At 44.1% G+C, this 25,835-nt stretch overlaps 1 protein-coding gene across 3 annotated transcripts in view; it reads left to right on the forward strand.

The window, feature by feature from the left end:
- Positions 1-221: 221 nt before the first annotated feature.
- MLXIP (MLX interacting protein) overlaps positions 222-25,835 on the forward strand; it is a 52,698-nt gene continuing 27,084 nt past the window's right edge. For all 3 annotated transcript variants that reach the window (XR_012765417.1, XM_075434558.1, XM_075434559.1), the window contains exon 1: positions 222-623. Coding sequence is in view for 2 of the 3 variants with exons in the window: in XM_075434558.1 (XP_075290673.1) it covers positions 253-623 (371 nt within the window). In the remaining variant the exon portion in view is untranslated. The remainder of the gene's footprint in view (positions 624-25,835) is intronic.

Below are 25,835 nucleotides of genomic sequence, written 5' to 3' on the forward strand. Positions count from 1 at the left end.
GGGGTGGGTGATGGCGGGCTGGGACTCTCCCTGAGGGAAAGAGGGGAAGCCACCTCGGGGTGGCGATGGCGGGCTGAGCCCCTCGCTGAGGGGAAGGGGCCGGCGGGAGGCGGCCGCGGCGGAGCGGGGCGGGCGGAGGCCGCAGGGGAGGGGCGGCGGCGGGGCTCCGGCTCCTTTAAGCGGGGGCCGGCCCGGGGCGGGGCGGTGGCGGCGCAGAGCGGGCGGCGGGCTCGGCCGGCGGCAGCCGGGGACATGGCCGCCGACGTGTTCATGCGGCCGGCGCAGCTCCTCGGGGCGGCGGGGCCGCTGTCCCCCCGCACGGAGCCCGACGAGGACTCGTCGGACACGGACGATGGAGGCGCCTCGCCGGGGGGAGGGCGGCGGTGCGGGCCGCGGCGGGGGCAGCCCCCGGGCCCCCAGATCATCCACTCGGGCCACTTCATGGTCTCGTCGCCTCACAGCGAGCACCCGCCCAAGAAGGGCTACGACTTCGATACGGTCAACGAGCAGACCTGCCAGACCTACCAGTTCGGGGCGGCCCGCGGCGGCGGCGGAGCCGGGGGACGCCTCAGCATCGACGCCTCCCTGACGAAGCTCTTCGAGTGCATGTCCCTGGCCTACAGGTACCGGCCGCCGCCCTCGGAGGGGCCGAGCGGCTCCCGGGGCGAGCCACGGCCGCGGGGAAAGCCCCGGCTGGGCGGGGGCGGGGGGGGGACCCGAGGGCGCGGTGAGGGGCTGGGGAAGGCGGGGTGCGAGGCCTGAGGCGATCGGCCGGGGCACCCCCGGGGGCGCGGGGGGAGGCCGAGCGTCGCCTGTCGGCGGTGATGCCCCCCCACGCGTGGGTGTTCGCGTCGCTTTTGTTCTCGGTGAACTTTCGGCTGCTTGCGGGCACTTCCCGCAGGCCGGGGAGCGCGGCGGCGGAGCGGCGCCTCAGCCGCGGCCGAGAGCGGGTGCGGGGGCAGCGGGGAGGCCGCCGTCGGGGGTCCGCCGGGCCGGGAGGGGAGAGGGGCAGGTCGGGCTGAGGGGGGGGCTCGTCCCCGGCGTGGGGGGAGCGCGCGCTGCCTCCGCAGACCCCGCGAGGCACCAGCAGACGCTCGGCATCCCCCGGTCAGGCTGGAAGTTGGTGGAAACGTCCAGTGCTGGAGAGTCACGGGAGAGATCCCCGAAGGGCAAAGGAAACGTTTGTGCCCTGGTCTGTGTGAAAACCGGCCAACTCTTTTTTTTTTTTTTTTTTTTTTTCTTTTTTCCCCCTCCAAATTTTATTTCTATAACAAATGCAAGAAAGCGGGAGCTGTCATTGTTTCCTTTGTCCCGGTGGTCGCAGCTGGTAGTGGCACTTCCTGGGTTTATCCGCGCCTTTTGCTCAGACTTCAGTTTTCCTTTTCATCTCTCTAAGAAGGCGTTATGTTCACACTTACTCCCTTTGTCTGTCGTCCAAAATGGAGGCAGAGCTATGGAACAGAAGTGTTTTCGAAAGATGTGTGCTTGCTCGAGTCTTTTGTTCCGTGTGATAAAGCAGAAACTGGATCCAATCTGATGTTCTCTATTGAGCATGTTTGGGAAGTTGATTAAAAGGAATGATGGAAAACGCCTCTGAGCATATAAGCGGAAATACTTATTTTTGTTTATAGGAATCATATTAGCTTGCTAAAAGAAAATGAGCTTCCCGCTCAAAAAAACCTTTTCTATTTAAGTATTGCTCAACGAAGAGGAAACAATAGACCTATCCGTTCTGTACGGTTATCGAGAAAATGTAACATAAGTAATCTTCTCATTTGGATAATGTTTCCCGAGCAAGTTATTAGTTACTGTCAAGAGAGCAAATCTCACATAGTTGCGTACAACAATGGGTGCAAATTCTTTGCATTTACAAAAGAAACAAAAATACGGGACTGGACTAAAAATCAGCCAGTCTGCCTTTATTGTACAAGTGGAGAGGAACATGCAAAGGAACCACGAGTATTATGAGGGACAGAACTAGACTTCTCTCGTGTATCTTCTCGTCGGCCTCCATCAGCTTTGTGTTATGTTGTGCTTCCACTGGTGCGTCCTTGGGATTTTGACACTGACGGTCACATCTAAAGCAAAGGAATAATTCTGTGATACTAATTTGACAATGCTGACCTCTGATGTAGATGCAGAAGTTGAGCACTGAATCTATTTTAGCAGAAATAATTTTATCCTGCTTGGTGGTAGTATGAAGCAAGGTACAGAAAATACCTTCTTAGAGGCTACCGAAGAAAAGCATATTTTTAATACTTCTGTATCTCTTGGATACCGTAAGATTTGCTTAGTTGCAGCCATGAAACATCCTGCCCAGATTCAGCCTGCTTACTCGATGGCTTTGTGAGAAATTTTTTTTAATCTGCCTAACAAACCAAAATTGTGTCTAAAAAGGATTAAAATCTTTTTGGAGAGCCTAATTTGGGGTGATGAATGTGGGTATGAGATGAGGAGTCATCGCCATTTAACAAATGATTGATTAAGCTTGTAGGTTGAACCTTTCTGCCTTCAAAGAAGTCTTGCTGTCTGTGTCCTCCTCGGGGAACACACGACGCTCGGATAACCAGCAGCTGCCTTTTGTGCTGTGCTTCAGGTTTGGTTTGGAGTTGGTTGGCTTCTGGGGATGTCTTCATCGCTGTTGCCTCAGCTGTAGCTTTCTCATTATTGTCTGTCTGATCTAGCACTGACAAAACACGCAGATTCTGTGTTTACATTTTTTTGTACTGCTTTTGCTGGATAGAAATTTAATCCAGAAAAAGAACTGGGGGAGTGGAAACCAGGACTGAAAACTGTGACATACAAAGGTGAAAAAATGTGGGTTTTGCTTTGTGGCTGTTGCAAAGTCAGGAACGAGGGGCATGAGCTAACCCATCCTGTTTCTGGAGCTGGGGTAGTGCAGCTATGTTAAATACAAAAACAAGGAAGTTGCTGTCACAGAGCTCTGTGTGTAATATTTATTTACACTTGACACGCATTGCCAGTATTTCAGTGTTTAAAGTTTTAAAAAGAAGCACTAAACTATGGTATCCGTTAGCTTTACCAATGAGCTAGAAAGCAAAGTTTTTCTAGATTACCTAGGTCATTACCTAGGATGGTTTACGTTTGAAAGTCACCAAATTTTATGCTGCATCATGTTCACGTTGGGATGCCCAGTGTAGCCTGGGCTCTTTTAATTGTACCTTAATTTTTTTTCTTTTTAATACGGCTTTGTGCTATTAACTGTCAAGCTTTTTATGATAAAAAAGCTGTTTCTGAACATGAGGGAAGTGATTCCCTCATGCCTTTGAGCAGTGCAAGCTAACCTGATTTTAATTTTCATCATAGCTCTTTCAGTCACATATCCAGCTGCACGGGTTGAAAATCCTGATTTCAGATGAGCCATTTCACAGGGGAAAATATGACCATAGCATATGCCCCTGTACAGTTAGGAGATTAAAACAATTGTCTAAATCAATAAGTAACTTATAAACAGTCTGGTTTACAACAGGTATCACGTGGGCTGTACTTTATCTAAATGTCACCCATTTTTCTCATGAGATTGGTTGTGGAAACTGTACCATGCTGGCAAAGGTAAAAGAAGCCTGTATTTCCTCTTCTAGTCCCTGCATCTCAGCCCTTTAAAACAATGTGACCTTTCAGATCTTGATGTATGTAGGCAGCCGTAATTAACCAGTGTCAGGCAGGCCACTTTAAAGGTAAAAAGATGTAGAAATATATGCTTTCCAAAATGAAAATTACTTTTGATGATGTTTGTTCTAGTGAGAAACTGCTAATGGTTATGTGGCCTACAGTGGTTATTAAGCAGAATTAAGTCAAATGATACATAATCTTGATATTTTATTTAGTAAGCCCTTTAATAACTTTACAATTATCCAAATAATTACATTACCCAAAAGTAACTTCCCAAAACTAAACTCTATTATGAATTGTTCTGACCACAGCATATCATGAAGTTTTTTTCGTGAGATTGTGACAGAAGAATTTTTTTGCTTTTTTGGAGAGCTGTTGTCTTCAGCAGAAGAATAATGTTCAGCTCCTGGTAGAAAGCAGGCGGAAGGCTTGTGTGAAGTGATAATTACACTTTACAAAAGGGCACTGGAAACCACTTATTGCCCTAACAGGCTGGAATATGGGGATGTTAGACCTCCCTGTGGAAAGCTGTGCTTTGGGGACAGTGACATATAGTTTGTTTAAGGTCTGAAACCTGAAAAGCACACTTAGAGATGCAGATCTGCATATTCTGAACTGTGAATGCGGAGCGCTGAAAAACGTGGTAGGTTCAGTGGCATTGTGCTAGTTTATCTCTAGGGTTTTGATGCTGAGGTGGTAGAGAGGTAAACTGTGCTGGAGCGACTCGTGTGGTTGTTGCAGGGAGCAGAAAATACAATGTATTATTCCTGGAAAAAGCAGATTTAAGTCGATTCTTTAGTTATTTTCTCTAGGTGTAAAATGGAGAAGTGGCAGCACAGGCTTCAGTTAGTACTCGCCCGGTGTGTCTTATCCATGCCCTGTATGAAATAAGAGGTTGCTCAAACTCTGGGACTGTGCAAGTCATTAATTTTCTTTGTGAAGGTTCCCCTCGTGCAGTGCTGGGGAGAAGATCTCTGCAGTTGAGAGGATGGGCTAGTCAGTTGTGCGTGGTCATGTAAACGAAGCATAGGCTTTATTTTATGAATTATTAAAGAAACTTCTCACGGTCAATGTGAGTGGTGTTCTTTTTAAACTGCTGTTGCCTATTATTGTGCCAGTTGATGTCCATCTTACTTAGCTGTAGGATATGATAGGGTAATTTAAGATGACTTTATGGGGTTGTTTGTTATTAAGTAGCCTCAGAGTTCTCTCACCTTCTTCTAAGAAGAGCCTAAGGAACATACTGGGTGTTGTACTTCAGATAAGAGTGTTAACTCTGGCATCAGATACTTGTCTAAACCTTTCTGGATCCTGCTTGTTGTAATTGCACAGGACAGGAGAGTGGGGTCTGGGAACTGTGACGAAGGCTACCTTTTGAAAAGCTTGCTAGGTCTTTTCTAGATCTCATCTCTCCTCTTTAGCAATATGGCCCCTTCACTTCATGTAGATGTAAGCCAAAAATATTCCCTTCGTCAGTGGACTGACATTAGGGATCAGCTTGTTTCCAAAGCACCTTTGCCACATGTTCTCTGTTAATGCAGCCTGTGTTTTGGGAAGTTCATGGTAATGGTGATAGCAGGTTTGAGATTAAAAACTTCCAGACCTCAGTTACATGTTTTATATGCTGCTTGTAGAAACTACTCTGATAAACCCACCTGTATTCATCCTGTGAATTAAGCCTAACTTGAGCAGAGTTGCCTTGTTGTAAGTACTCATGGTTAAAGGTCATTTCAAAGCAAGGGTGCAGTACGAATCCGGACATTGTTACTGAGCCTCTTACCTTGCTTATGTCAAATGCTTGATATGGTCACAAGCTTTTAAGCTCTGTATAAGATGCACTGTTAAATTCCACCTTGACAACCTTGAACCTCAGAAAGGTTTGCAGAAAGATTGCTGAGCTGTTCTCATTTCAAAGATGCATTTCTTTTGCGAAAGTAAACATCTAATAGTGGTAGTGTGAAAAGGCCTTGGTTGAAATTAAGGTTTTGATGTCTTCAGAGCTACACATGACTTATAGGAAGAAAAGACAAATGCTGTAGACAAAGTTTTAGATACAAGGACACATAATTTTGTTGTGCTCCTGGCTGTTTTGGTGGCTCTGCAGGTCACAAGCTTGTATGGGTTTCTGCAGACCTGGCTGTATAGGGAGTTGCTACAGAGGTGTGGTGCACAGTAGTCAGGTTTTTCATTAAAAAAAGCTCATCATGGATACCATCTTTTGATTTATCATTTAATCTATACGTTTGTTGTAGTTCTCCTGTCCTGTGTTTTCCCACAGTAAACAGATGTTATTTTCTGGTTTAAATACAACATAGATTTCATAATCACAATTTTTGGTGGGTTGCTGAATAGGGAGGAGGGAGCTACTTTGTCCTGAGATTTCCAGTTCCAAATAACTGTTGCGTGGTCTGGAAGAAGCTTGGTTCAACTGTGAGATTTGGGGTTACTTTTAGTGAAGATTTTGTGTTGCGTGGTTATGATGTGCTTTGAATGAAGTAGAGTTTGGTGGCAACAGAAATTAAGACATTGATTTCCAGTTCTCTCCCCCTACCCATTTTCGTTTTTCTGCTGAGTGGCAAGAGGAATTAAAGCTAGGAAACCTGAAATTCAGGTCTTAGCTTTACTCATGTTTTTCCACATGCTTCTTTAGTAGGTCACTGAATCATTCCTGTTTCTTACTCTCGCACGTGGGGAAAAAAATTCTGCTCGTCTGGAAGACAGAGTTGATACACCGTCACTTCAGCAGCTGCTTATCTGTCTGTGCATCCTTAAGCTATGATTAGTCTTAATCAAACAAAGGGGTATCTAGTGGTGCAGGAGACTGGAAAGTGCTGGGGAGGAATAAAGGGAGCTTTGAAGCCATATTGAGCTGATGGCAGGCGTTTCTGAGATATCAGAGAGCCATTTTAAATTTGACAGGCTTGAAGCAGAGCGCGAACTCTCCAAGTTGTTGTGTGTGTGAGTGGAATTTTTCCCCCTAATAACTGTGCTCTGAGATCTGTTGCGGTGAAGGAGGAGTTGAGAGGGCAAGGAGCAAGGCCAGAAGCTCACTGAGATTTGGAGTAAAATTAAGAGGATCTTTGTGGAATGCATGGAATGAATTACAAGAGCCAAGATAAAGCCACACAGTGGGCTGGGTGGATTTGATAGAGGAGTACACAGGGATGGAAACAGGAAGGAAAAAAGAACAGATACTGTGAAGTTCAAGTCAACAAATGACCTTTCAGCTGACTGGGTGGGTTCGAGCCTGGGTTACAAACTCGCTGAATACATGTGAGTGATGAAGTGTTCAGCAGCAAGGAAAGGGACGTCTCTGAGGTTGATAGGGATGTTGTGGAGAAGAATGGAGAATGAAGGTGGAGGTGAATGGATAATGGTGAGCTGGGGAGAAAAGAGGATGCTGGTGTAGTGCTGTTCAGGGCAGGAGAAATAGGTGTGAAAGGAAAGATGATATGGAAAGTAGGGGTAGATGATTGAAGGTGTTGCTGGAACAGAAAATGTGGTGGTGGCATGCTGGATGTGGGAAGTCCAGCATTTCTTCCCTGTGCTTTGATCTGCAATGGGAGAGTTAAATAGGAAGCACTTTGTAAGGGTGTGCCTGATAAGGGGAGAGGGTGAGCTAGGTGGACCCAGATACGGAGTCATGGATGATCGTGCAGTAAGATGGGGGCAGGAGAGCTGGGGTTCCTGGTTTGGCTCTTTTTATACTCCCTTGCTTCTTTTCTGAATATTTGTCTTTTCAAAATAAAACAACAGCAAAAAACCTTGTCAGTTTAGAAGCTTGGACCAGTTTGGGTTTAATCTGGTATTTCGTTTTTAATTAACGGACGTCAGGCTATATGCTTGCTACTTCCTTTCCTTTGTATGCAGATATTAATTGCATTTACAGCTTTCCTCATCTGTCCTTTGATATTTTAACGTCGCTGGCACAAGTGATTTCTTTAAAGACAAAACTTCTAAGCTACTTCTGAGGAAAAAGACAAGCTTTCTAAACTCTTTGATGGCTATAGAAATAATTTACAGCTTTCATACAATTTTCCTTTCACTCTAGGAAGGAAACCTTTAACATGTCTATAAAACAATTGTGAAGATGATCAGGAAAAGTACTTGTTTCAGTTGCCTCCAAAAAAAATAGAGTTGGTTCTCTGTTGTTCAGACAGTGACGGAAAAACCTGAATCTGATTGTTTTTAGTGCAAGCTGGAGTTACACTGTTGTCACAGTTTCTGAAGCAGGAAGGCTTGAAAAATGGGGTTAGGAAAAGCCAGGTTTTCCAGAAATTGCTTTTAGTAGTTTTGCTACTAGAATAGAAATTCTAAACACAGAGTTTTCAAAATAATTTTTGGTTTGTTTGCTCAAATGGGAGTTGGAAGGTCATTTCTGATTGTTTTGAACATAAAACCTGCTGTCTTGGTGCCATTCATAATAGAATTCATATAGACATGTCTTTGTAAGCAAAGCCGTAATCGCCATCGGAAACGTTCTGGTGTGCATTTGCCACGGCTTATTTACTTCGTGACACAAGCACAAAGCTTTTTGCTAGCCCTTAGTTTCTTGGCTTGTTGATCTTGGGTAAGCCAGTTAACTGCTTTTTCCTCCCTTTCTCCCTTCTAAAAATGGCCAAAACAGTCTCAACACTTCAGAGACTTATGTGTGTACTGGTCTTTTTGAAAGGGGGAAACTAAGGTGTGAAGTTTAGGAGTGAGTGAGTGTAGGAGCCTAAAAGGAAGCCCTATCAAAGGTCACACTTCAGCTACAAACTTAAATAATAAAGGAAAGAAGACAAAGGGAAGGAAGATTTAGGAGGGGAAGAGGAAGGAGATGTGCAGCTTACTGACACCTCTGTTAGGAAAGCCATTGGCCATTGTAACTGATGAGGAACCCTACAGATGCAAATTACAGGGTAATAAAACCAGGCTGGTATTTGAATGGTAATTGCTTCTGGAAGGCAGTGTTCTGCAGACTGCCTCTGGCATTCGCTGAAGTGCCTGCGAAAAGCACCCACTCCCAGTGGTGACTAGCAGGGGCGGTTCTGAGAGGCACCATCGCTCTCCTCATGCAGTCGCCAAGGAAGCTGGAGTATCTGGAGCATCAGCTCTGCATTCCCGAGTCTGTTGCTGATGGTGGACTTCTGGAGAATGTAGAAACCCCTCCTGCTTTTAGAACAGTGGAAGCTGTATTATTCATAGAGGAATTTGGATTTTTCACCTGTGGAGTGTTGTTTTGTTGGGCTTGGAAGTCTAAATGGCGTGAGCTTCCCTCAGCTGTCGAACACTCAATTGCCGTGTGAGGCGTGACCCCTTACTGCAAGAGAGATTTGTTCAGCAGGCGAGCGTGCTGCTCCCGTTTGCTGAGGGACCCTGCCTGTTAGGGACCCGTCTGTGCTCTGCGGGCTCGGATGAGAGCTCCTTGTCTGCTCTCCTCCCTTGGCTGGACCTGCTGCAGCTGCTGGACTCTGCCTCGCTGTGTTAAATGTAGTGTTGTGTTGAGCAGATATTTGTCTGCTTGAACTCCTGTGGGGATAGTGTTTGTCTCACTGTCATTCTCCTATGTGTGATGATCTCTTACAGGTCTCTTACAGGCTTAATGCTTCTGAGGAGTGAGTGTTAAAGGAAAGCCTGAGTGACACCTTGGCCATTTGGTTGCCTGCAGGGTAACTGCCATTCCCTCTCTGTTGAGTAGATTTCAGTTTGTGCCTTAAGGTATTCCAACTCTGGGTGCTACTTAAGAGCAAGCTCAGTTACCTTTGCGAAACACTGGTGTTTTTAAAGTTGGGCTGTTTAGCTGTGCTGTCAGATGGATCATAGAAAATGGCATTGGAGAGGATGGTAGGAAGCCATCTAGGCCCAAGGCACAGTGAAGTGATTCCTTCCCTTGGTCAGGTGTCCGGACCATGGCCTGTTGGGAGGTGCGTCAGAGGTACAAAGCCCAGGGTGTTATCTGTAGTTCTCCGAGGTGCTTTGTCTCTTTTGAGACTGTAAAACAAAAGGTGACAGGCCAGATGGGAAGAGCCTGTGGGCCACCACTTGGATTATCAAAGAGCTGGGTATTAGTGAAAGAATCTGATTTTCTTTAATTAGTGATATGTAAGTGTGTTTAGGCCAGACCACTGCTGACCTGCGGATAACCCTTTTGACATGATACGTTTTGTGTCATACTGTGATGCTAGGAAAAGGGTTCAATTGTTTAAGTAGCTAAGCATGCTACTTTGTGAATTGAACAATTTTTCTGAAAAGCACAGAAAGATTTTAATGACTTAAGTATTAGTGACTCGTTAGACAGCCTTTTGTCCTTGGTTTTGTGTTCACAGCACATTATCCACAACAGTAATGCAGTTAGAGACTTTCTTATCTCTCTGCTTCTTCAGCTGATGATGTAGTGCGAGGAAGCAGAGGATGCAGTCCTGCTTGCTGTATTTAATGCCTTTTCTTACTTGAATTTCTTATATGTGGCAATGTCTTGCTACATAGAGATACTTTTTTTTTTTTTTTTAATGTAGTGATTTCTGAATTTCCAGAGGTATCTTTGTTGCTCATTTATACCACACCAGAGCAAACAGAGGATATCTTTATGGGCAGAGTACGTATGTGTTTGTGCTTGTCTTTTTGCACAATCTTAATTGCAGTTTAATAATATTTCCCTGTGCATTCTCTCAGTGATTTGGGAAACAAAGGATAGAATTTCTGGGGGACAGTTCAGAGCAGAAGTAGAAGAGCTGAGGCTGCTTTCAGCTGAAGGAGCAAAGGAAGAAAGCTCAAGAGATCTATTTCTTTGTCCATGAAGAGTTGTCCTTATGTACAGGGATCTGATGCTTGCTACAGCTTTGTCTCTGCATGAGCATGAAAAGGCTTCTTCCATCTCAGCTGAGAGATGAAAGGGTGGTCTTGTCTTTGCTGGTGTTAGGTGGGGTTTACTTGTGCTAGGATTGGCTAGTGAGTAAGAACAGGAATTGAAGAGTTGAGCCTTAAGGGTGACGGAGGGGGTAAGGAGAAGATCCCAGTAGCGTTGCGCTTGTGTAATAGGTTTGCCCTTCTTGAGAAAGAGGATTGCCATTATTAGGTTTGAAAGTGAGAGAGCAGTTGCATAGTTTATACTTGGGTCTTGCAAATCTGGGGGGGAGGTGACAGCTTGCAAGTCTGCTTTAGTCTGAACTCTCTGTGTGGCATACGTGTTGTCCTCTGCACTGCTTGCCTCCTATGCCACATCTACCCTGGTGTGCTTCTGAAAGAGTCCTGAGTCCTGCTTGTGTGGATGCTTCAGAGGTAACTGTGTCGAGAGCTTGTGTGAACACCAGAGCCTTACTGCCGTTAGAGTGGCTGTGGTCAATACAGGAACCTGCTCCTGGGGCTGTGTCCTGCCAGGCTGGGTGCAAGAGGTGTAGGAGACTGTTCCGTCCTGAAGAGTTTGTGTTGCATCTTGTGTTACTGCTTAGACCAGATCTGCAGAAGCATACATAAACAGGATGAGGCCGTTTCTTTTCTCTGATCCTTCCAACAGTGAAGGCTGTTAGTCCTCATATATCAGCAGGGTTAGTTTTTTGTAAGTGATAAGTCTGCATAACAAGATCCAAGCAAACATTGCAGAGGCATGAAGGATGCTTTTGCTGCTGGAATCTAAGTTCATTGTTTTCAGAACTCTCTGGCATGTGATGTTTACTTGAAATCCTGGCCCCTGTTTCCAGCTGCCACTTTGTTTACTCTGCCTTCCCTCAAGGTCCCATAGTAACAGGTGCTCTGCCTGCAGCAGTTCAAGGGCACGTCAGCTGAAGTGACCTTGGCCAGCATGGCTACGAGACCTCTGGCAGGGCTGCAGCAAATGCAGGGACTTCTCTGTCCAACAGCCAGACCACTTTCCTAGCCCACAAGAGCTAGTCATCCAATGCTCTTCTTGTCCGCATCACCCTGTCTGTGCCAGGGGCTTTGTTGCCTTGGCTTAATTCTTACCCAGCAAAATTATAATACAGGACAAGAGTTGGACTCAGACCATCAAGCCAGCAGTGCTGATACAGAGCACAGCCCTGTATGATGGTGGTGGTATGTCTTTGGGGCAGCTGGAAAGAAGTGACGTTGGGGTTTCACAATAGACCTAAAAAGAACTGAGGTCCACTGCATGTAGTTACCATCTAGCAACTGGGCATTCATGTGGCTGTGCATACGAGCCATTGCAGGCTATCCTGGGAAGTTCTGCTTGCTGCATCTTGCATCCAGATTTTAGGCTGCTGTTAAATTTGTTCACTGTTTGTCTTCACTATTGACATGATTCCCAAAGGGACAGGGACCAAATGGAAAAAGAAGTGTGAAATAGCTTCTCAGTTCTTTGTGATTCTTCTTTGAAGTCCATGACTGCTCTTCATTATCTTCTTATTATGCAGACTTTTGCTTTTGGTGCAGTGGTGTGACACTTGATGTAGTCTGTGTTAGTTATTGAAAACTATTACTTTGTGATGTGTCAGAGGCAGAAGTCATCAACGAGGTAAAAAAGGAAAGGTATGCATGTAAAAGGGAAAATTTAAAAAAAAAAAATTTAAAAGGAAATACCTGGGCCGTGGGCCTGGCAGCTGTTAGAGAAGACATGCCAGGCAGAAGAGGCCAGTGGAAGATCTTGTTGCATTCCTGATCTGCCAGTCAATGGATGTGGATACTGTCTGCTACCACATTTCCCAGAGTAAAGAATGATATAATTTGTGATCTTCTAGGATGGCTGGTCTCTGCTCATTCTGATGGATTTCTGAATATTTGTACAGAAGCTGTAGCAGTGTGAGTAAGCTTATCCATGGCAGGTCAAGCTCTGCTAATATTATTTACAGTGACAGCTGCCTGCATCAGGAGAACTCACCGTATGTGAGTGAGAGGCAATACAATGAAGTCCTGGTTCTGCTAAGCTGCATTGTGGATTCAGGAGTGGACTCTGAAATATGCTTGTCTGTTACCAGCACATTAAGGTCTGGATGTTACATATTGCGCTTCTTGTGTTAGCTCGTTCTGTACAGTGTCCAGAGAAGGTATAAACATTTCCCTGTATACGTTCAAACTCCGGCATATTAGTATCTGCACAGATACTTCAGCTTAGTCCAGCTTTCTATTTGCTTGGTAAACATCTGTCCCTGACAGGATGGATGTTGGGAGAACTTGAACAGAAAATGTGGTGGTGGCATGCCGGATGTGGGAAAGCATGAAGCAGTGAAAGGGAGCGATCTACTTGCTTCTACTCTTCATAATGCAGCTTTTGAGAAAGAAAATTGAGAGGAGGGGTTGTAGTGGGGGGAACAGCTTGATGACCTGGGAACACACACAAAAGTTACTTTTCTGAGTTTGAGGATATGGAACTTTTAGAAAGGAAGGACTAAGTCAGAGGATTTGGATATGGTTGTGAAATACTTGGATCTGCTACAGAGCCAGAGAAGTTCTTTGAGTGTTGTCAGCTTATTTCACATGAACGTAGTGCTGGGATGGGAGAACTGACTTGATCAAAGATACAAATATCCTCAAGGAGGAAACTGCACTTATTTTGGGTAATGAGCAACCATGTTTGACACCTAAAACCTGTTGAAAATCGAAAGCAGAGATTACGAAATGGCTGAGAGCCTGAAGCAATCTATCCAAAAGCTGGGGCATCGCAGTAGTCACCGTAGTGGCTGTTCTCTGTTAAAAACATCATTATCCTTCCATTGTCAAAGCAGAGACCTGCCAAATCAACACACGTATTCAACTCACCCAGGTATGGGGGGGGGGGGGGGAAGGTGTCTATAAACACAACAAAAGGAGAAACAATGTAGTTCTTCCAGTTCACTTTTAGGGAGTAAGTTAATATAATGGTTATTATCATTTTTCTTTACAGTTGAGAGGGGCTGTTGGGGGTTGTGGGGAGTGTTATAGAAACATGCTCGTCCTGTTCTCACTCTTCCCCAAGCACAGGCTTGTGTCCGCTGCTGGAGACGGAGTACTGGGAAAGCTGGACCGCTGGGTCAGACTGTGTGGGTATTCTTAGAGCTCTAGCTAAAGCAGGAGAGTTCTGGTGCCAAGTACTAGAGTGAGCCAGACAGCCTTTTAGTATCAGCTGTGAAAAAAATACCTAGGCAGCACTTTCACTGCTAACCTTTTTTCTTCTAAATAAGAGATTTGTCTTTTACCTTATAAAAATTATAGCTTTAGAGTACTCTCATTTTGTAGCTTTTGCTCGCTGCAGAAACGTGTTTCCTTTAGGGCAGCACAGAACAGTATGTCAGTGGCATTTGGTCTCTGGAAGCTGCAGATAAGCCCCAGTTTGTGTTGCTGCGTGGCTGCTTTCTGGGATATCAGCCTAGTTCTGTGCTGCTGCCTTCCCTAACCAGCTGCCTGAAGGTACTGGATATTCTGCTGTGTTGTGAAAGCAGAGACCCGAGATGTTTGTGACTTGAATGACTCTATGATCTGAGTCATTCCTCGTGTGACGGAGGGGTAATCTGTAATCAAACTGCATGGGAACAAGAGACATTCCTATGTTGTGCTCTGTCTCTCTTGCTGTGTGAAATAATTAACCCTTCGTAGGAGCCATGTGACTAGATTTCGCTCATTTACTTTATCAAGTCAGCGAATGTTACTGAAGAGCAGAGCTCAACTTAGCGACTCTGCAAGTAGATACACAGAAATCTGCAATAAAAGCCAACTCATTACTGTTTCTAATAAAGTTTCGGTCTGTGAAGGCTGTTGTTTAGGAGCCCAGCATGCATCCCATCTGTTTTCAGTATCCAGTCATACAAGTAGAACACAAATCTCCAGTAAAAATCTTAGCGGAGCTGAAGAAGTCTAAAATTTTTATTAGCAGTTTTTATTAGCACATTAGTAGGCTGGAAGTCTGACCTCTGCCTGTGGTGATTATAGGCTGTGTGGATATAGCAGGCTTTTTAAAACGGGGAGGCGGATCCCAGGAAGTTTAGAGAGATTGCTTCTCTTTACAGCAATAAATGTGTAAGAGTTTACCTTTAGTTATTTACCTTTCATTTGAGCATTCTAAGGGACTCTACAAAGTGAAGGTTGAGGCTGACTTACTGTAATTTTGGCACATGGGAAAAACATGGTTCAAAGAAAAGATTTGCGCAAGTGTCGTTTAGTGGGGTTTTTTGTTGTTGTGTTTGTAGTAAGATTCAGGAAAGTGCTGATGTTGTCATATATTTTACCTGGGAAGTCACCACTTGCTTTGGGATGTAAACCATCTCAGTCAATTTGAAAGTTTGTTCTTGATAAGGAAAGGGGATCAGTCAGCCCAGCTGTGTCTTTAAACTAACCTGCAGGTGAATGGCAGGGGGAGTTCTGGACTGTTTTGCTGGTAGATACGTAAGCAGAGTGATTACTGTGAGCAAAGGAATGACTTTATAAGGTTATATTGCAAGAAAACCAAGGTCTTTCTCTGACACTCACCACATAGTGGGCTGAAATATTGCTTTATGTAGTTAGCTGTGATTAAACATTCATCAGTGCCCTGTGCTGTGGTGAGCATAATGACCATCACCAGCACCGTTATAAAGTAACAAACTCTGCTGTTCAGCGTGGCTGGAGCTCTTGCCTGAAGACACGGCTGATCTTTTCTCCATCTGTGTGTGGCAACTGGGCATCTCCCTTGGCCTGTCCTGTCCTAAATGGGCAATGAGACCCATCTGGGAAGAGCGTGGTGAGGATTGTGTCGGAGCATGAGTGTACTCCCCTCCATGTCCCGGTTCATTAATGAAGGGTCATTTGCACAGCCTTTCCTGCAGAGCTGCAGACGAGGTTCCACAGCTCCTGTTCGAGCTGGTGATCCAGAGGTGAAGGTCTCTTTTCCACTATTTGTTCTCTGAATGTTCAGCCTTCCTAGGAGGCTGTCTGTGGTCTTTGACTGGTGAATCCTGGGGAGTTTCACTGCCCTGCTTTGAGACAGGGCTGCGCCTGTAGCAGGGGTAGGAGGAACTGCCACATCATGGGTCGATGTGGTGTTCACCTCTAACTGAAGGGCTGGTTTTGGCGAAGGCGTTGTCAAAGCATTTGTTTGCACTTAGATCCAGTAAAATGCAAAGTAGAGACTTTGTGTGGGGGGTGTGCCTGGCCTTTTAGAGGTGCTTTTGTTTAATTATTTTTTTAAACTCCTTTTTTTCTCTCATTCCATTCTGTTTTGTGTTAATTCTGGAAGGGGTTTTCTCCCTACATTATCTTTCTGTGGGATTTTATTTTTTGATCTTTCAGTAGCCTTAGTAGTAACACAACGGTGCCTTTAGTCTACTTCTGTCTGCTGTTCCTGGTACAGCTTTTGTGTAAACTTTGAATAAACTGTATGTGCTGTTGCAGTCTTGACTCTTCAATAACTGAATATGGTAAAAAGTCTGGTGGTTGTCATGCTGCAGGGAGCTGAATGCAGACAGCTGGTATGAAAGCTTTATTTTACAAGGGGAGAGGTTGGGGAGCATCTCTTCTTTTTAAAACACTTAAGTTGCTATCAGAATAAGATCCCTGAAGTCTTGCAGTATATTTATAGGCTTGTAATGTTGTGCAGAGAACGTTACAGTATCCTCTGTGGCAGAAGTGCGGGTTTCGGGTTGCTGTGTGGAGCGTGGTAAACAGCTCTGGGTTCCTGTTGCTGTGTGTGCTGCTCAGAGAGCTGTGCTGATCTGCCGTGCTGATACTGTTTGTTTGGGTTTTTCAGAAGCTCTGCGTGTGAAAAGTCTTTGGACCATAGTTTAGGTGCTTAAAGCAAGGTCCCAGATCATCATGTCTTGATCAGTTTATTAATCTAGGCTAAGGCTGTAACATACAAATGTGCATAGCTCTCTGTACAAGAGGGACCTTGCCAGCAGCCATCCTTTGAAATGAGAAAGAAGATGCACTGGACAACGGTATCGGTTCCTGATCATCTGAATCAGAAAACAGCTCTTTGTAATGAATATTCTGATTCTGAGAAGGTAATTGGAAAGCCAGTGGCAGAAATCAAGTTTTGGGAAGAAGAGGAAAATTTCAAGAGACCGTGAAGTGGGAGAGTTGGATCACTTCCCTTTGTATTGAAGCTGCTGTAAAAATGACACTTCTTACTTTTCACCATGCATGAGAGGGCACTTCAAAAACAAGGAAAACCGAATGTATTGATCTGATGGAAATGACTTTGGTGATATGTCTATCAGTACAACTTGTTGATCATCATCATTGTAACAGCTGATAGCAGTAGGAAAGTTCATCTGCTTCCTAGCAGAGATTTTGTAAGAAAAGATCACAGTATAACTGATTGTGGTATCTTTGTTACACCACCTGCAACATTGTTAGATATGTAGTGTTTCTTTTGCCTCACCAAAATCTTGTTAACCTTGTTTGAGCAGCAGGGAGGCAAGATGAAGAGAAGGAAGTGATGGAGAGGAGAAGGGGCGTGTTGAGTGCAGTGGCTGTTTTCTAAAAGGGAAGCATGCAGCGAGGAGGGAGCTGAAAAGAAAGCTGTTGGTAAAGACGATGCAGCAAGAAGATCTGACAACTTTCACTGCCCTCACTGCTGCTGATCTCAGTGCTAGTTACGGGTGCACCATTGCATATTACAAAGTCTTGAGTGTTCAAGCTGGTGTTTGTCTTCTGCTGCTTTCAAGCAAACAATAGAGCAGGTGTTCCCTAAGTGAAAGTTCTCACCTGGTTGTGTTAAAAATAGTTTTGACAACTTTGTGAATGATGCTGGATATTCCTTTTCTGGTCATTCTGGCCCAGGGCACAACACTGACTGAGCTGTGTGAACCTTGCATCCTAGTGCCAGAGAGAAGGGGAACTGGAGAGGGGGCTGGATTTGAAATTTTGTCTGGTAGATTGACTTCAATACTTGGCCTGCAGCTTGCAGGCAGAGAACAGCTGTCTGGCATTCTGTGCGTGCGTTTCGTGCTTACAGCTTTAAATACACAGATAAAGTGATCAGTTTATTACACGGATGAGTCCTTTAAAACATGAGACATTAAGCTACACTGCAGAAAACACAAAAAAGAATTGACTTCCTGTGCTCTTACTGTAGGCACCTCCTGTTCTTAAAGTTGCCCACTAATCTTTAGTGTCTAACTGTACTTTTGGTTGTGTAACTGTTTGATCTGAACTTTCCCATGTCTGAGCCTATGTTTTTTGGATGAGAAGTTGTTCAAAGTGGTTTAGTCTGTTCCACTAATAAAGCTGAAACAAAATGTACTGCCCGTATTGAAAAAAAAAAAAAAAAAAAAGAGGAAAGAAGTTGCAATCATTTTTCAAAGATTGTATTATCCTAAGGTTCGGTGTAGGGCCATGAAATTTGGTGAGGGGGTGACCCATGTTTGAGTGGAGTGCTTTGTGCTGCAAAACTGTTTTTAAACTTGGTGAGATTGTAATATTTTAAGAAACTGGAGGTAGCAGCTAGTTGAAGCAGTGACTGTAGGGGTGGTAAGAGCATTAACTGGAGGCTCATCTGGCAGGGACCTGGGAACATCAGGAGAGGGAACTGGATGCAGTTTTGCAAGCAAACACAGGCATGTCATCTCACGCTGGCCAGATCAGAGAAGTGGATAATGAAATGTTCATCGGTTTATGCCTCAGTTTCCCACCAGCAAGACAAGGGTGAAAGCACTGTAGAAAAGCTAGTGAGGAATTTGTTAAGTAATAATCTATGAATCAAGGTATGAACCCTGAAAAGCAAACAGCAGGAGAGTCAACCAATGAAAGAGCTAAATATTCAGGATGTGCTGAGTGCCATCTATTCTGTACACAGAGTCTGAGGATGTGGACAAATTGCTCGTGATCCTGTAATAAAGGCTTTTCATAACAAGAAACGTGCAAAGATACCTACGTATAAATTCAGATGCTTCCTGTCTTTTGTAGTGGTTGTGTATGCTACTGTAATTTTCCTTTTATGTAGGAATTAATTCAGTATTAAATATGCATTGGCATTCACTTCCAGCTGAGATTTGAACTCCTTTGTATAGAGTACATGCTAAATTTATACAGTGTAGGTTCGAGCCCATGCTTAAACCACTAGTTCTTACCTCAAAGGAACATTTTTTTTAAACTGAATACTTAAAAAATGTGATAAGATTAACTTTGTATGCTTTCCATGTCTACATCTAATCTTCCAGGAAAATAAATGACAGGCGGTGTCTCTTAACATTTTATACCAGAATAGAAACTTTGGATTACAGTGTTTATTTAAACAAAAATCAGAACAATTTCCTGTGGAGTTTATTTTTTAAATCATAAGCCTGTATTACTGCAAAAGTTTTGTAACTCTCTTAATTGTAAGATTTTTAACTGCTGAAGATGTTTACAATTACACTTTCTTCTAAAGGAAGGTCTGAGGAGATCTGATGTTTTTACCCGTGCTGATATCTGACTGTCAGATGGTTCTAGCAGACCCCAGAAAGAGTTTAGAAAATATGAATATTTTAATATTTATTTGTAAACTTTTTCCATAGAGATCAAAATGGATTCTATGTTGTCTTCAATTCTGTAGTCAAGTGGGAGGAAAATTAAGACTTCTTCTCTTTCATTGACCAAACACAAGCTGAGAAACAGTGACGCCAAATAATAATGCAGGTGCAGGTCAGCTTGATTCTTACAGTGTTACCTTTATACCATTTTCATACTGAGCATATTGAAATATTTCATAAATTATTCTTTCATGCTGGGGAATGTGTAAAGCGAAATATGGAAGTCTAGTCCTTGCTAAAACTTACTTTTGCTAGTAGTATTTCTAGCATGGGGTGTGTGGCTGGGATAAGATCGGCTGGTGTTCTGTCCTCGCTTTGCCACTTTGTGGCCATGGGCAGCTGCTCTCCCTCTTGGCATTTCGGAGTTGGGATAATAGAAGTAGTGGTCCTTGCCTCTGCCCTGGATCTCAAAGCATTCTGTAAATTCTGTATGTCAGTGTCTTTTTTCACGATGGTATCTCTCATAGTTCTTTGAAGAAGGTCTTTAACAGTTGAAGTATGTGGTGTTTTATAAAGTTTTAATGTTTATCAAGTTATAAAGTACGTGACTTTTGTAGATGGGCACACTGAAGTACAGCAGGGATGAAGAAGAGGTTTTGATCAAGATTTCAGCTCTGTAGTAAAGTAAGCCAATGTTGGACAAATGTCAGAAAAGCAGGATCATTTTTAGAAATATCCTTTGGTTTCTGAGTGGAACTGAGAAACTGTCTAAATGCTATGAGTCTTTAAATAGACACTGGCTGAAGGACACTACACCCTCCAAGTCTCTTTCATATTTGTACTGCTCTTTACATTCCACTTCGCCCTGTACTTTTAGTGCTCTTTTCACCCTCTCCTAACTTGCATGAAACCCGCTTCTCTTCACAGCATTTCTCTGGTGGTCCTTCCCAGCTGTCTGCAAGCCTTCCTCTTCAAACGTAACACAGCCGAGATCTGCTATAGGGCTAAAACTACAGTGCGAAACTCCTTTCCTTGATTGATGTAATGGTGGTATGAAAAGCTGTCACTGTAGATGTGATAATACTCTCAACATGTGAGCTTTTCAGCTCCTGCTTTTCTCTGAGGAGGCCGCAGTACGTTGCCTTGGCAAAGCACAGGTCTGCTGGTGTAAGCCAGGGCTTACCAGCATGCCACAACGCTTACCAGGTCCCTTCGTGAGTCGCCAGCATAGATGTGGTCTTTGTCAGCGCAAGAGCCCAGGCACTGCAAACCTTCATGTGTGCAAATTAAGTTAAACTCCCAAACTTTGCTTAAAATAATGTTCAATTTGTAAAATAAATAAATGAAGGTTTATAGTGCATTTGTTGGGGCAGAAATGTTTGCTTCTGGTGTACGACTGATCTTTTACTTTCCTGTCCCTTTTCAGGAGGTGCATACCTTAGTCCTCCTGGGTGAAATCAGACTAGATAACGTGTTCCTTGGCAGGTGCTGCAATTCCAGTTTGCTGGTGGATAACTTTTGTTTTTTTATTTTTTGTTTTTCTAACACCTCTTAGTATATAATGCTCATGATAGAGGAAGAATGTTTGTCTGTTCTAGTATCTCTGTCTCCAAGATTGAAGTATTATTTTTAAAAGGAGATGAATCAAACAGTGGGGAGAGTTTGACTGTTTTGAAACGTTTGTTATAACTGCAGCGCAAAGCTCCCTACTGTCATTTGTGGAGAGTGGGCAGTATAACATCCCTCCTCAATCCTGGAGTCCGCTACTGCGGGAGGATTTCAGGTAAGGAGGACGAACTAGGTAACAAAGAAAATGAGCTGCCTTAATGCTTTATTTTAAAATGAGCTCTGTCTGGGATTAGTATCCTAGGGCTGCAGCTGGGATTAGCTTTGTAGGTGTGACTAGTGAGATGCTAAAGCGTGGCCTCCTCGCAAGTCCTACACGCATTCACTCAGTGTAGAAATGTTTTTGTTTCACTTGCCTGCCTCTTTGCTCCGGCACACAATACATATAATCTGATTCTCTGAATGAACCTTTGTTTGGGGAAATACTGTTAGTTTTGGCTCTTGGAGGGCTGAGCTGACAGGCCCAACTCCCCAGCAAAACAGATTGGAGATGAAAAAACAAACTAAAACCACGCCTTCAAAAAAAAAAGAAGCAAGCTGGGGAGAAGCCAAAAAGTTCCTTTTCTGTGTTGCTGAAAAAGCTAATCTATTTAGCTACTGTAATATCAGATTTTTTTCTATTGCTTAATTTAAGAGCCTCATTACCATCACCTGCAGTAAAAAGAAAAATCTTAGTCTGTCTCAAAAGATGGCATGATCATGTACATGAAGGAATCGGGAGGTGGGGGGAAGGCACAGAGGAAGTGGGTTTTGAGACAGGAGTTAACAAGGCAAAAAAAGAGGTCTCTTGGCACAAGGGCAGTGGAAATCTGTTAACTAAACAGGAAAACACAATACATTTCTGTAGCTCATTCTTGTAAACTGAATTTACAAAATTCGGATCTGAAAACAAAATAATTTTTCTTTCAACTATAGTACACAAGACCCCTATGGTCTGTATGAGAATTGATTCCTGCAGGTCTGCAGTAGCTGCTTTTCAAGATATGTTTCCTGTGTTTGAGAATATATATTTGGGCGGCCGACTCAGGCCTATGGAATCTGAGCCGCGGGGCTCAGAGGTTTGTGTTTAAATTCCATGTACGACAGATCTAGGCCAAGTGCTATCTGAATGCAAAAGGAAAAAATAACTTATCCTGAGCTAGAGAGCCAACTCTAGTCAGGGATTTTCCTTGTCGCTACATACCAAAAGAAGTGAAGGATGAGAGGGTGGAAGTGAGAGTTTTACATGCAGAGTATGGAGGTATGTCAGAGAAGAAAAAAAAAAAAATCTGGTGTCCTACTGCTAGTGCTGTCACACACACTTCATAGCCAGGGGCATGTAATTCAGTCTCACTCGTGCCTTCTTTTTAAGCAAGAGATCATGCATTTCTTCCCTCACAGGGGGGAAGATAGTTTGCCAGCTGAAGTTCCTTGCCCAGCAACATTTACACGTCATGGTGTGGAGAACAAACTTCATTTTTTTCTGAATGGGGGAAGGGGTTTTTTCAGACTGATATTCACGGCAGTGTCTTCCCTGTTGTCTTCTATTAGGAAAGGATTTGAAACATAATGCTATGGTATTGTTTTGACTGTTTCTGAGATAGATGAAAACTGGGGAACTGCAAGTGGAATAAGAAACAGCTTAATAAAGCATTTGAACTGTATAAAAAACATAAGTTCTACCGTGCTACACTGTGTAGTTTCCATTTCATCAACAGGTATTCTAACTACCTATTAAATGCAGGTTATGGAAAATGGCCAGACCAGCCTTCTGAGTTTGTCCTTTTTTGGGTGGAATTTATCTTAATATTTTAAACTCTCCTCCTTTGCCCCTTCAGTGCGCTTTGTAGAAATCAGTGTTTCTTAAAATGCTAGCGTTTCTTAATGCAACTTAGTAGTGAAAAAAACCCCAAACTTCTGGGTTTGCACACAGCTAAATGTCGGTTTCTGTCCAAATCCAGAGGGTGGTTGTGTCACGCGGTTTTATGCTGACCGAAGTCTATCTTAAAGTCCTCTGATTTAAGGGAGGAGAACAGGGGATTCTTCTGTTGTGAGTCATCTTATATCAGAGCTTGGTCATGCTTCTACTGATGTCGACAGGAGTTTTTCCATGGAGTTTATTGATGGAATGTTTTTTCGGTGTTATAGAGAGCTACTGGTTTAAGTTTGAAGTCGTCCTAACAGCTGTGAATGGCACCTCAAGTGCCCTGTACCTGTTAAGGAAGAAGGTCACCCGTGTGCCTTGTGCCTACGGATTCAAAACCATCGCTAAAATATCCTGTAAGTTCATTGAGTAATTGCTCTTCTAGATGATATTTGTTAGCCATACCCTTAAAACACTGTCCATTGCTAATCACCAGTGGAAGGCAACCCTTTAACATGCAGCCTTTAAAAAAACCACAAAAATCTGTGGAGATGAGAATGGAAGAACCCTCCCTAGGTACTGTTTGCCTCTGTGTGCCTGAAATTCTTTATTTTGTGTGTTATAAACAGAGAAGAAAATTATGAGATTCTCAGAAGCCAAACTGTGCATGAAAATGGACATTGCCAGGGTAAAATCTGTTTTGTACCATGTTAGAATACGTACCTTCTCCCTAGTTACGTTTCAGTTGGTTGAAGAAAAACTTAAAAATCAGATGTGTTTAAGGGACTCGGGTCACACTCTCACAATGGAGATCTGTTTCTTGTACTTTGCTGCAAATCTTCTGGTGTTTGAAGGTTTGTAATGGTTCTAAAAACACAGCTGTTTTCACTGGAATTTTAAAAATTGAGTCAGTTGTGTTACTCTGACAGATCAGTGCTGTGTCATCTGTCTGCTCGGACAGCCTCCAGCCTCTCTTGGCATATCCAGGACTCAGGTGAAAGCTGCAGCACATGGCAGTGGCAGCCTTGATTTTCTGCAGCTTGTCTTCTGAAAACACTGCAACTCCTCCAAAGCACGTCGGGGCCGCTGTGTCCAAGAGGAATTCCAGCTCTGGCTGCTCAGCGGAAGCGTTTGTTGTTGGTTTGCTGTGAGCAAATCACTTGAGGACACTTGGTCTTAGGAGGTGGAGATTTCTACATGGGAGACTGAACTGAGCTGCAGGAATGTGTTGCAGGTTATCTACCAGGTGATTTTCAGGCACTTCGGTTTGAGCTGTGTTTGATAGTGAGGAAGGTACGAAAGTCACATATTTCTCCAGCATTGCTTACCTGGGCTGGCACATCCTGGGTAGCACAGGCTGCGCTTCTGGCAGCAACAACCCCTGCAGAATGCAGCTGAGAGCCTTGTTTGCTCTCCGCTCCTCTCCTTGGGCACTGTCTGCGCAGCACCAACATCGAATCATCAAATGGTTTGGGTTGGAAGGGACCTTATAGATCACCTCGTTCCAGCCCCCTGCCACGGGCAGGGACCCCTTCCACCAGCCCAGGCTGCTCCAAGCTCCATCCAACCTGGCCTTGAGCGCTGCCAGGGGGGGTCAGCCATGACTTCTCTGGGCAACCTGGGCCAGGGCCTCACCGCCCTCAGAGTAAAGAATTTCTTCCTTATATCAGATGTAAATCTCCCCTTGTTCAGATAGAAGCTATTACACCTTCTTCTGTCCCTACAGACCCTTGTCCAAGCCCCTCTCCAGCTCTCTCGAAGGCCCCTCCAGGCACTGGCAGCTGCTCTCAGGTCTCCCTGCAGCCTTCTCTTCTCCAGCTGAGCAGCCCCAGCTCTCTCAGCCTTTCCTCACAGCAGAGGGGTTCCAGCCCTCGAATCATTTTTGTGGCCCTAACATCCTCTAGGTCCTGCCACTGGCTGGTGTGGGTGCAACTGTCCTGGCTTGTACTGTGCAGCATTTGGTCCAAGCCTCCTCCTTGGGATGCTGGCATCTTCCTCTTTGGAACCAGCACTCCTGTGGGGCTGCAGCAGCCACGGGAGAAAGAGTGAGGACCGTGTGTGCACTGATGCTTTCTGCTCGCAGGGGCACTGTGGCTATCGAGCTGGTCAGCAAGTTGCTCTGCATTGCTTGTAGGAGTCGCCGTGGTCACAGGAGACGGGGAGCTGGCAGGAGCAGCAGCCAGTGGGTCTGGCTGTTTGGGTTTTTTTTTGTTGTTGTTGTTGTTTTTACTGCTTTAAAATCTGAAGATGGGTTTCAGTTAGGCAGCTGCTCTCAGTCAGTGTGTTGTTCAAAGTAATTGACTTTCCATTAACTTTGGAATTTGGAGTAGTGTCTAAATATTGTTGTCAGCTTCATGCTGATTCCTCTCCACTGAAGCTAAAGTCATTTCACTTACGACCTCAAGCTGGACTTGTGCTTTGCTCCCATGGGAACTAAAAATAATAATTATTTAAAGAATAGGTTCTTAATCACTTCCTTCTTTTGATGCACTAGTTTTGTTTAGCATTTTGTAAGAATGTAATAGAAAAAGTTTTAAACTATTTGTGTTTTACTTCCAGTTTTAATTGGCGCTTTCAAGATGCAAGGAGTGTACAAGAATTAATTACAGTTCAGTTCCTTTTTTTTTTGTATAAAAGGATTTGTTCTTGTTATTCTGAGTGAAGATTATTAGAGTTTTGTTGCTTTGGCAAACTGTCCAGTCACACACAGCTATGAAGAGATGAACATTAAGTTGACAGATCTCTTAGTCGAAGGCATGTGGGCATTTTGTCAGTGTTGGTGACGCATCAGCATGTTAAGTCTCTTGTCTCCGAACTGTTAACGAACATATGAGAAACAGAGAGAGATGTGCTTTTATCTGGGTTGAGAAAGAGTGATAAGACAAGGTATGCAATGCTTTTGTGGCAGAGCTGGCTGTGCAGTGAACACTGTGAAGGTGATTATATAGTTTGCAGATGTGGAAAATAGTAAACAGATAGAGTTCCACTGTCTGCCCTGACCCACAGCAGCTGGATAACAGTGAGATAAAATACTTAATTTGGAGAGCTTTCCATAAACTGAAAGAGTCTTGAAACTTAGAAGTGGGGTTTTGGGAGATGTATCTGGGAGATGGGTGCACTAGTGGGGGGTAGGGAAATGTCGACAAGGGCTTTCCTAGACCTCGGTGAGCATACAAAGTGTGGTTGTACTGAGTGTCTTAGTGCCCGGCGAATAACACGTGTACATTAATAATTGTTTTTCTTGTTCCTTGCTAATAGTTTATGTGGTTTACTATTACTTCCAGTCAGTGAAGTTGCTTGCTCCAGCAAGTCTGCTTGCCTTAGCGGGAGCCAATGTTCTATTTTGAGTACCAAATTTTGTTTGTACCTTATTTCTT

Source organism: Opisthocomus hoazin, chromosome 13, assembly GCF_030867145.1.
Source record: "Opisthocomus hoazin isolate bOpiHoa1 chromosome 13, bOpiHoa1.hap1, whole genome shotgun sequence".
NCBI lineage: Eukaryota > Metazoa > Chordata > Aves > Opisthocomiformes > Opisthocomidae > Opisthocomus > Opisthocomus hoazin.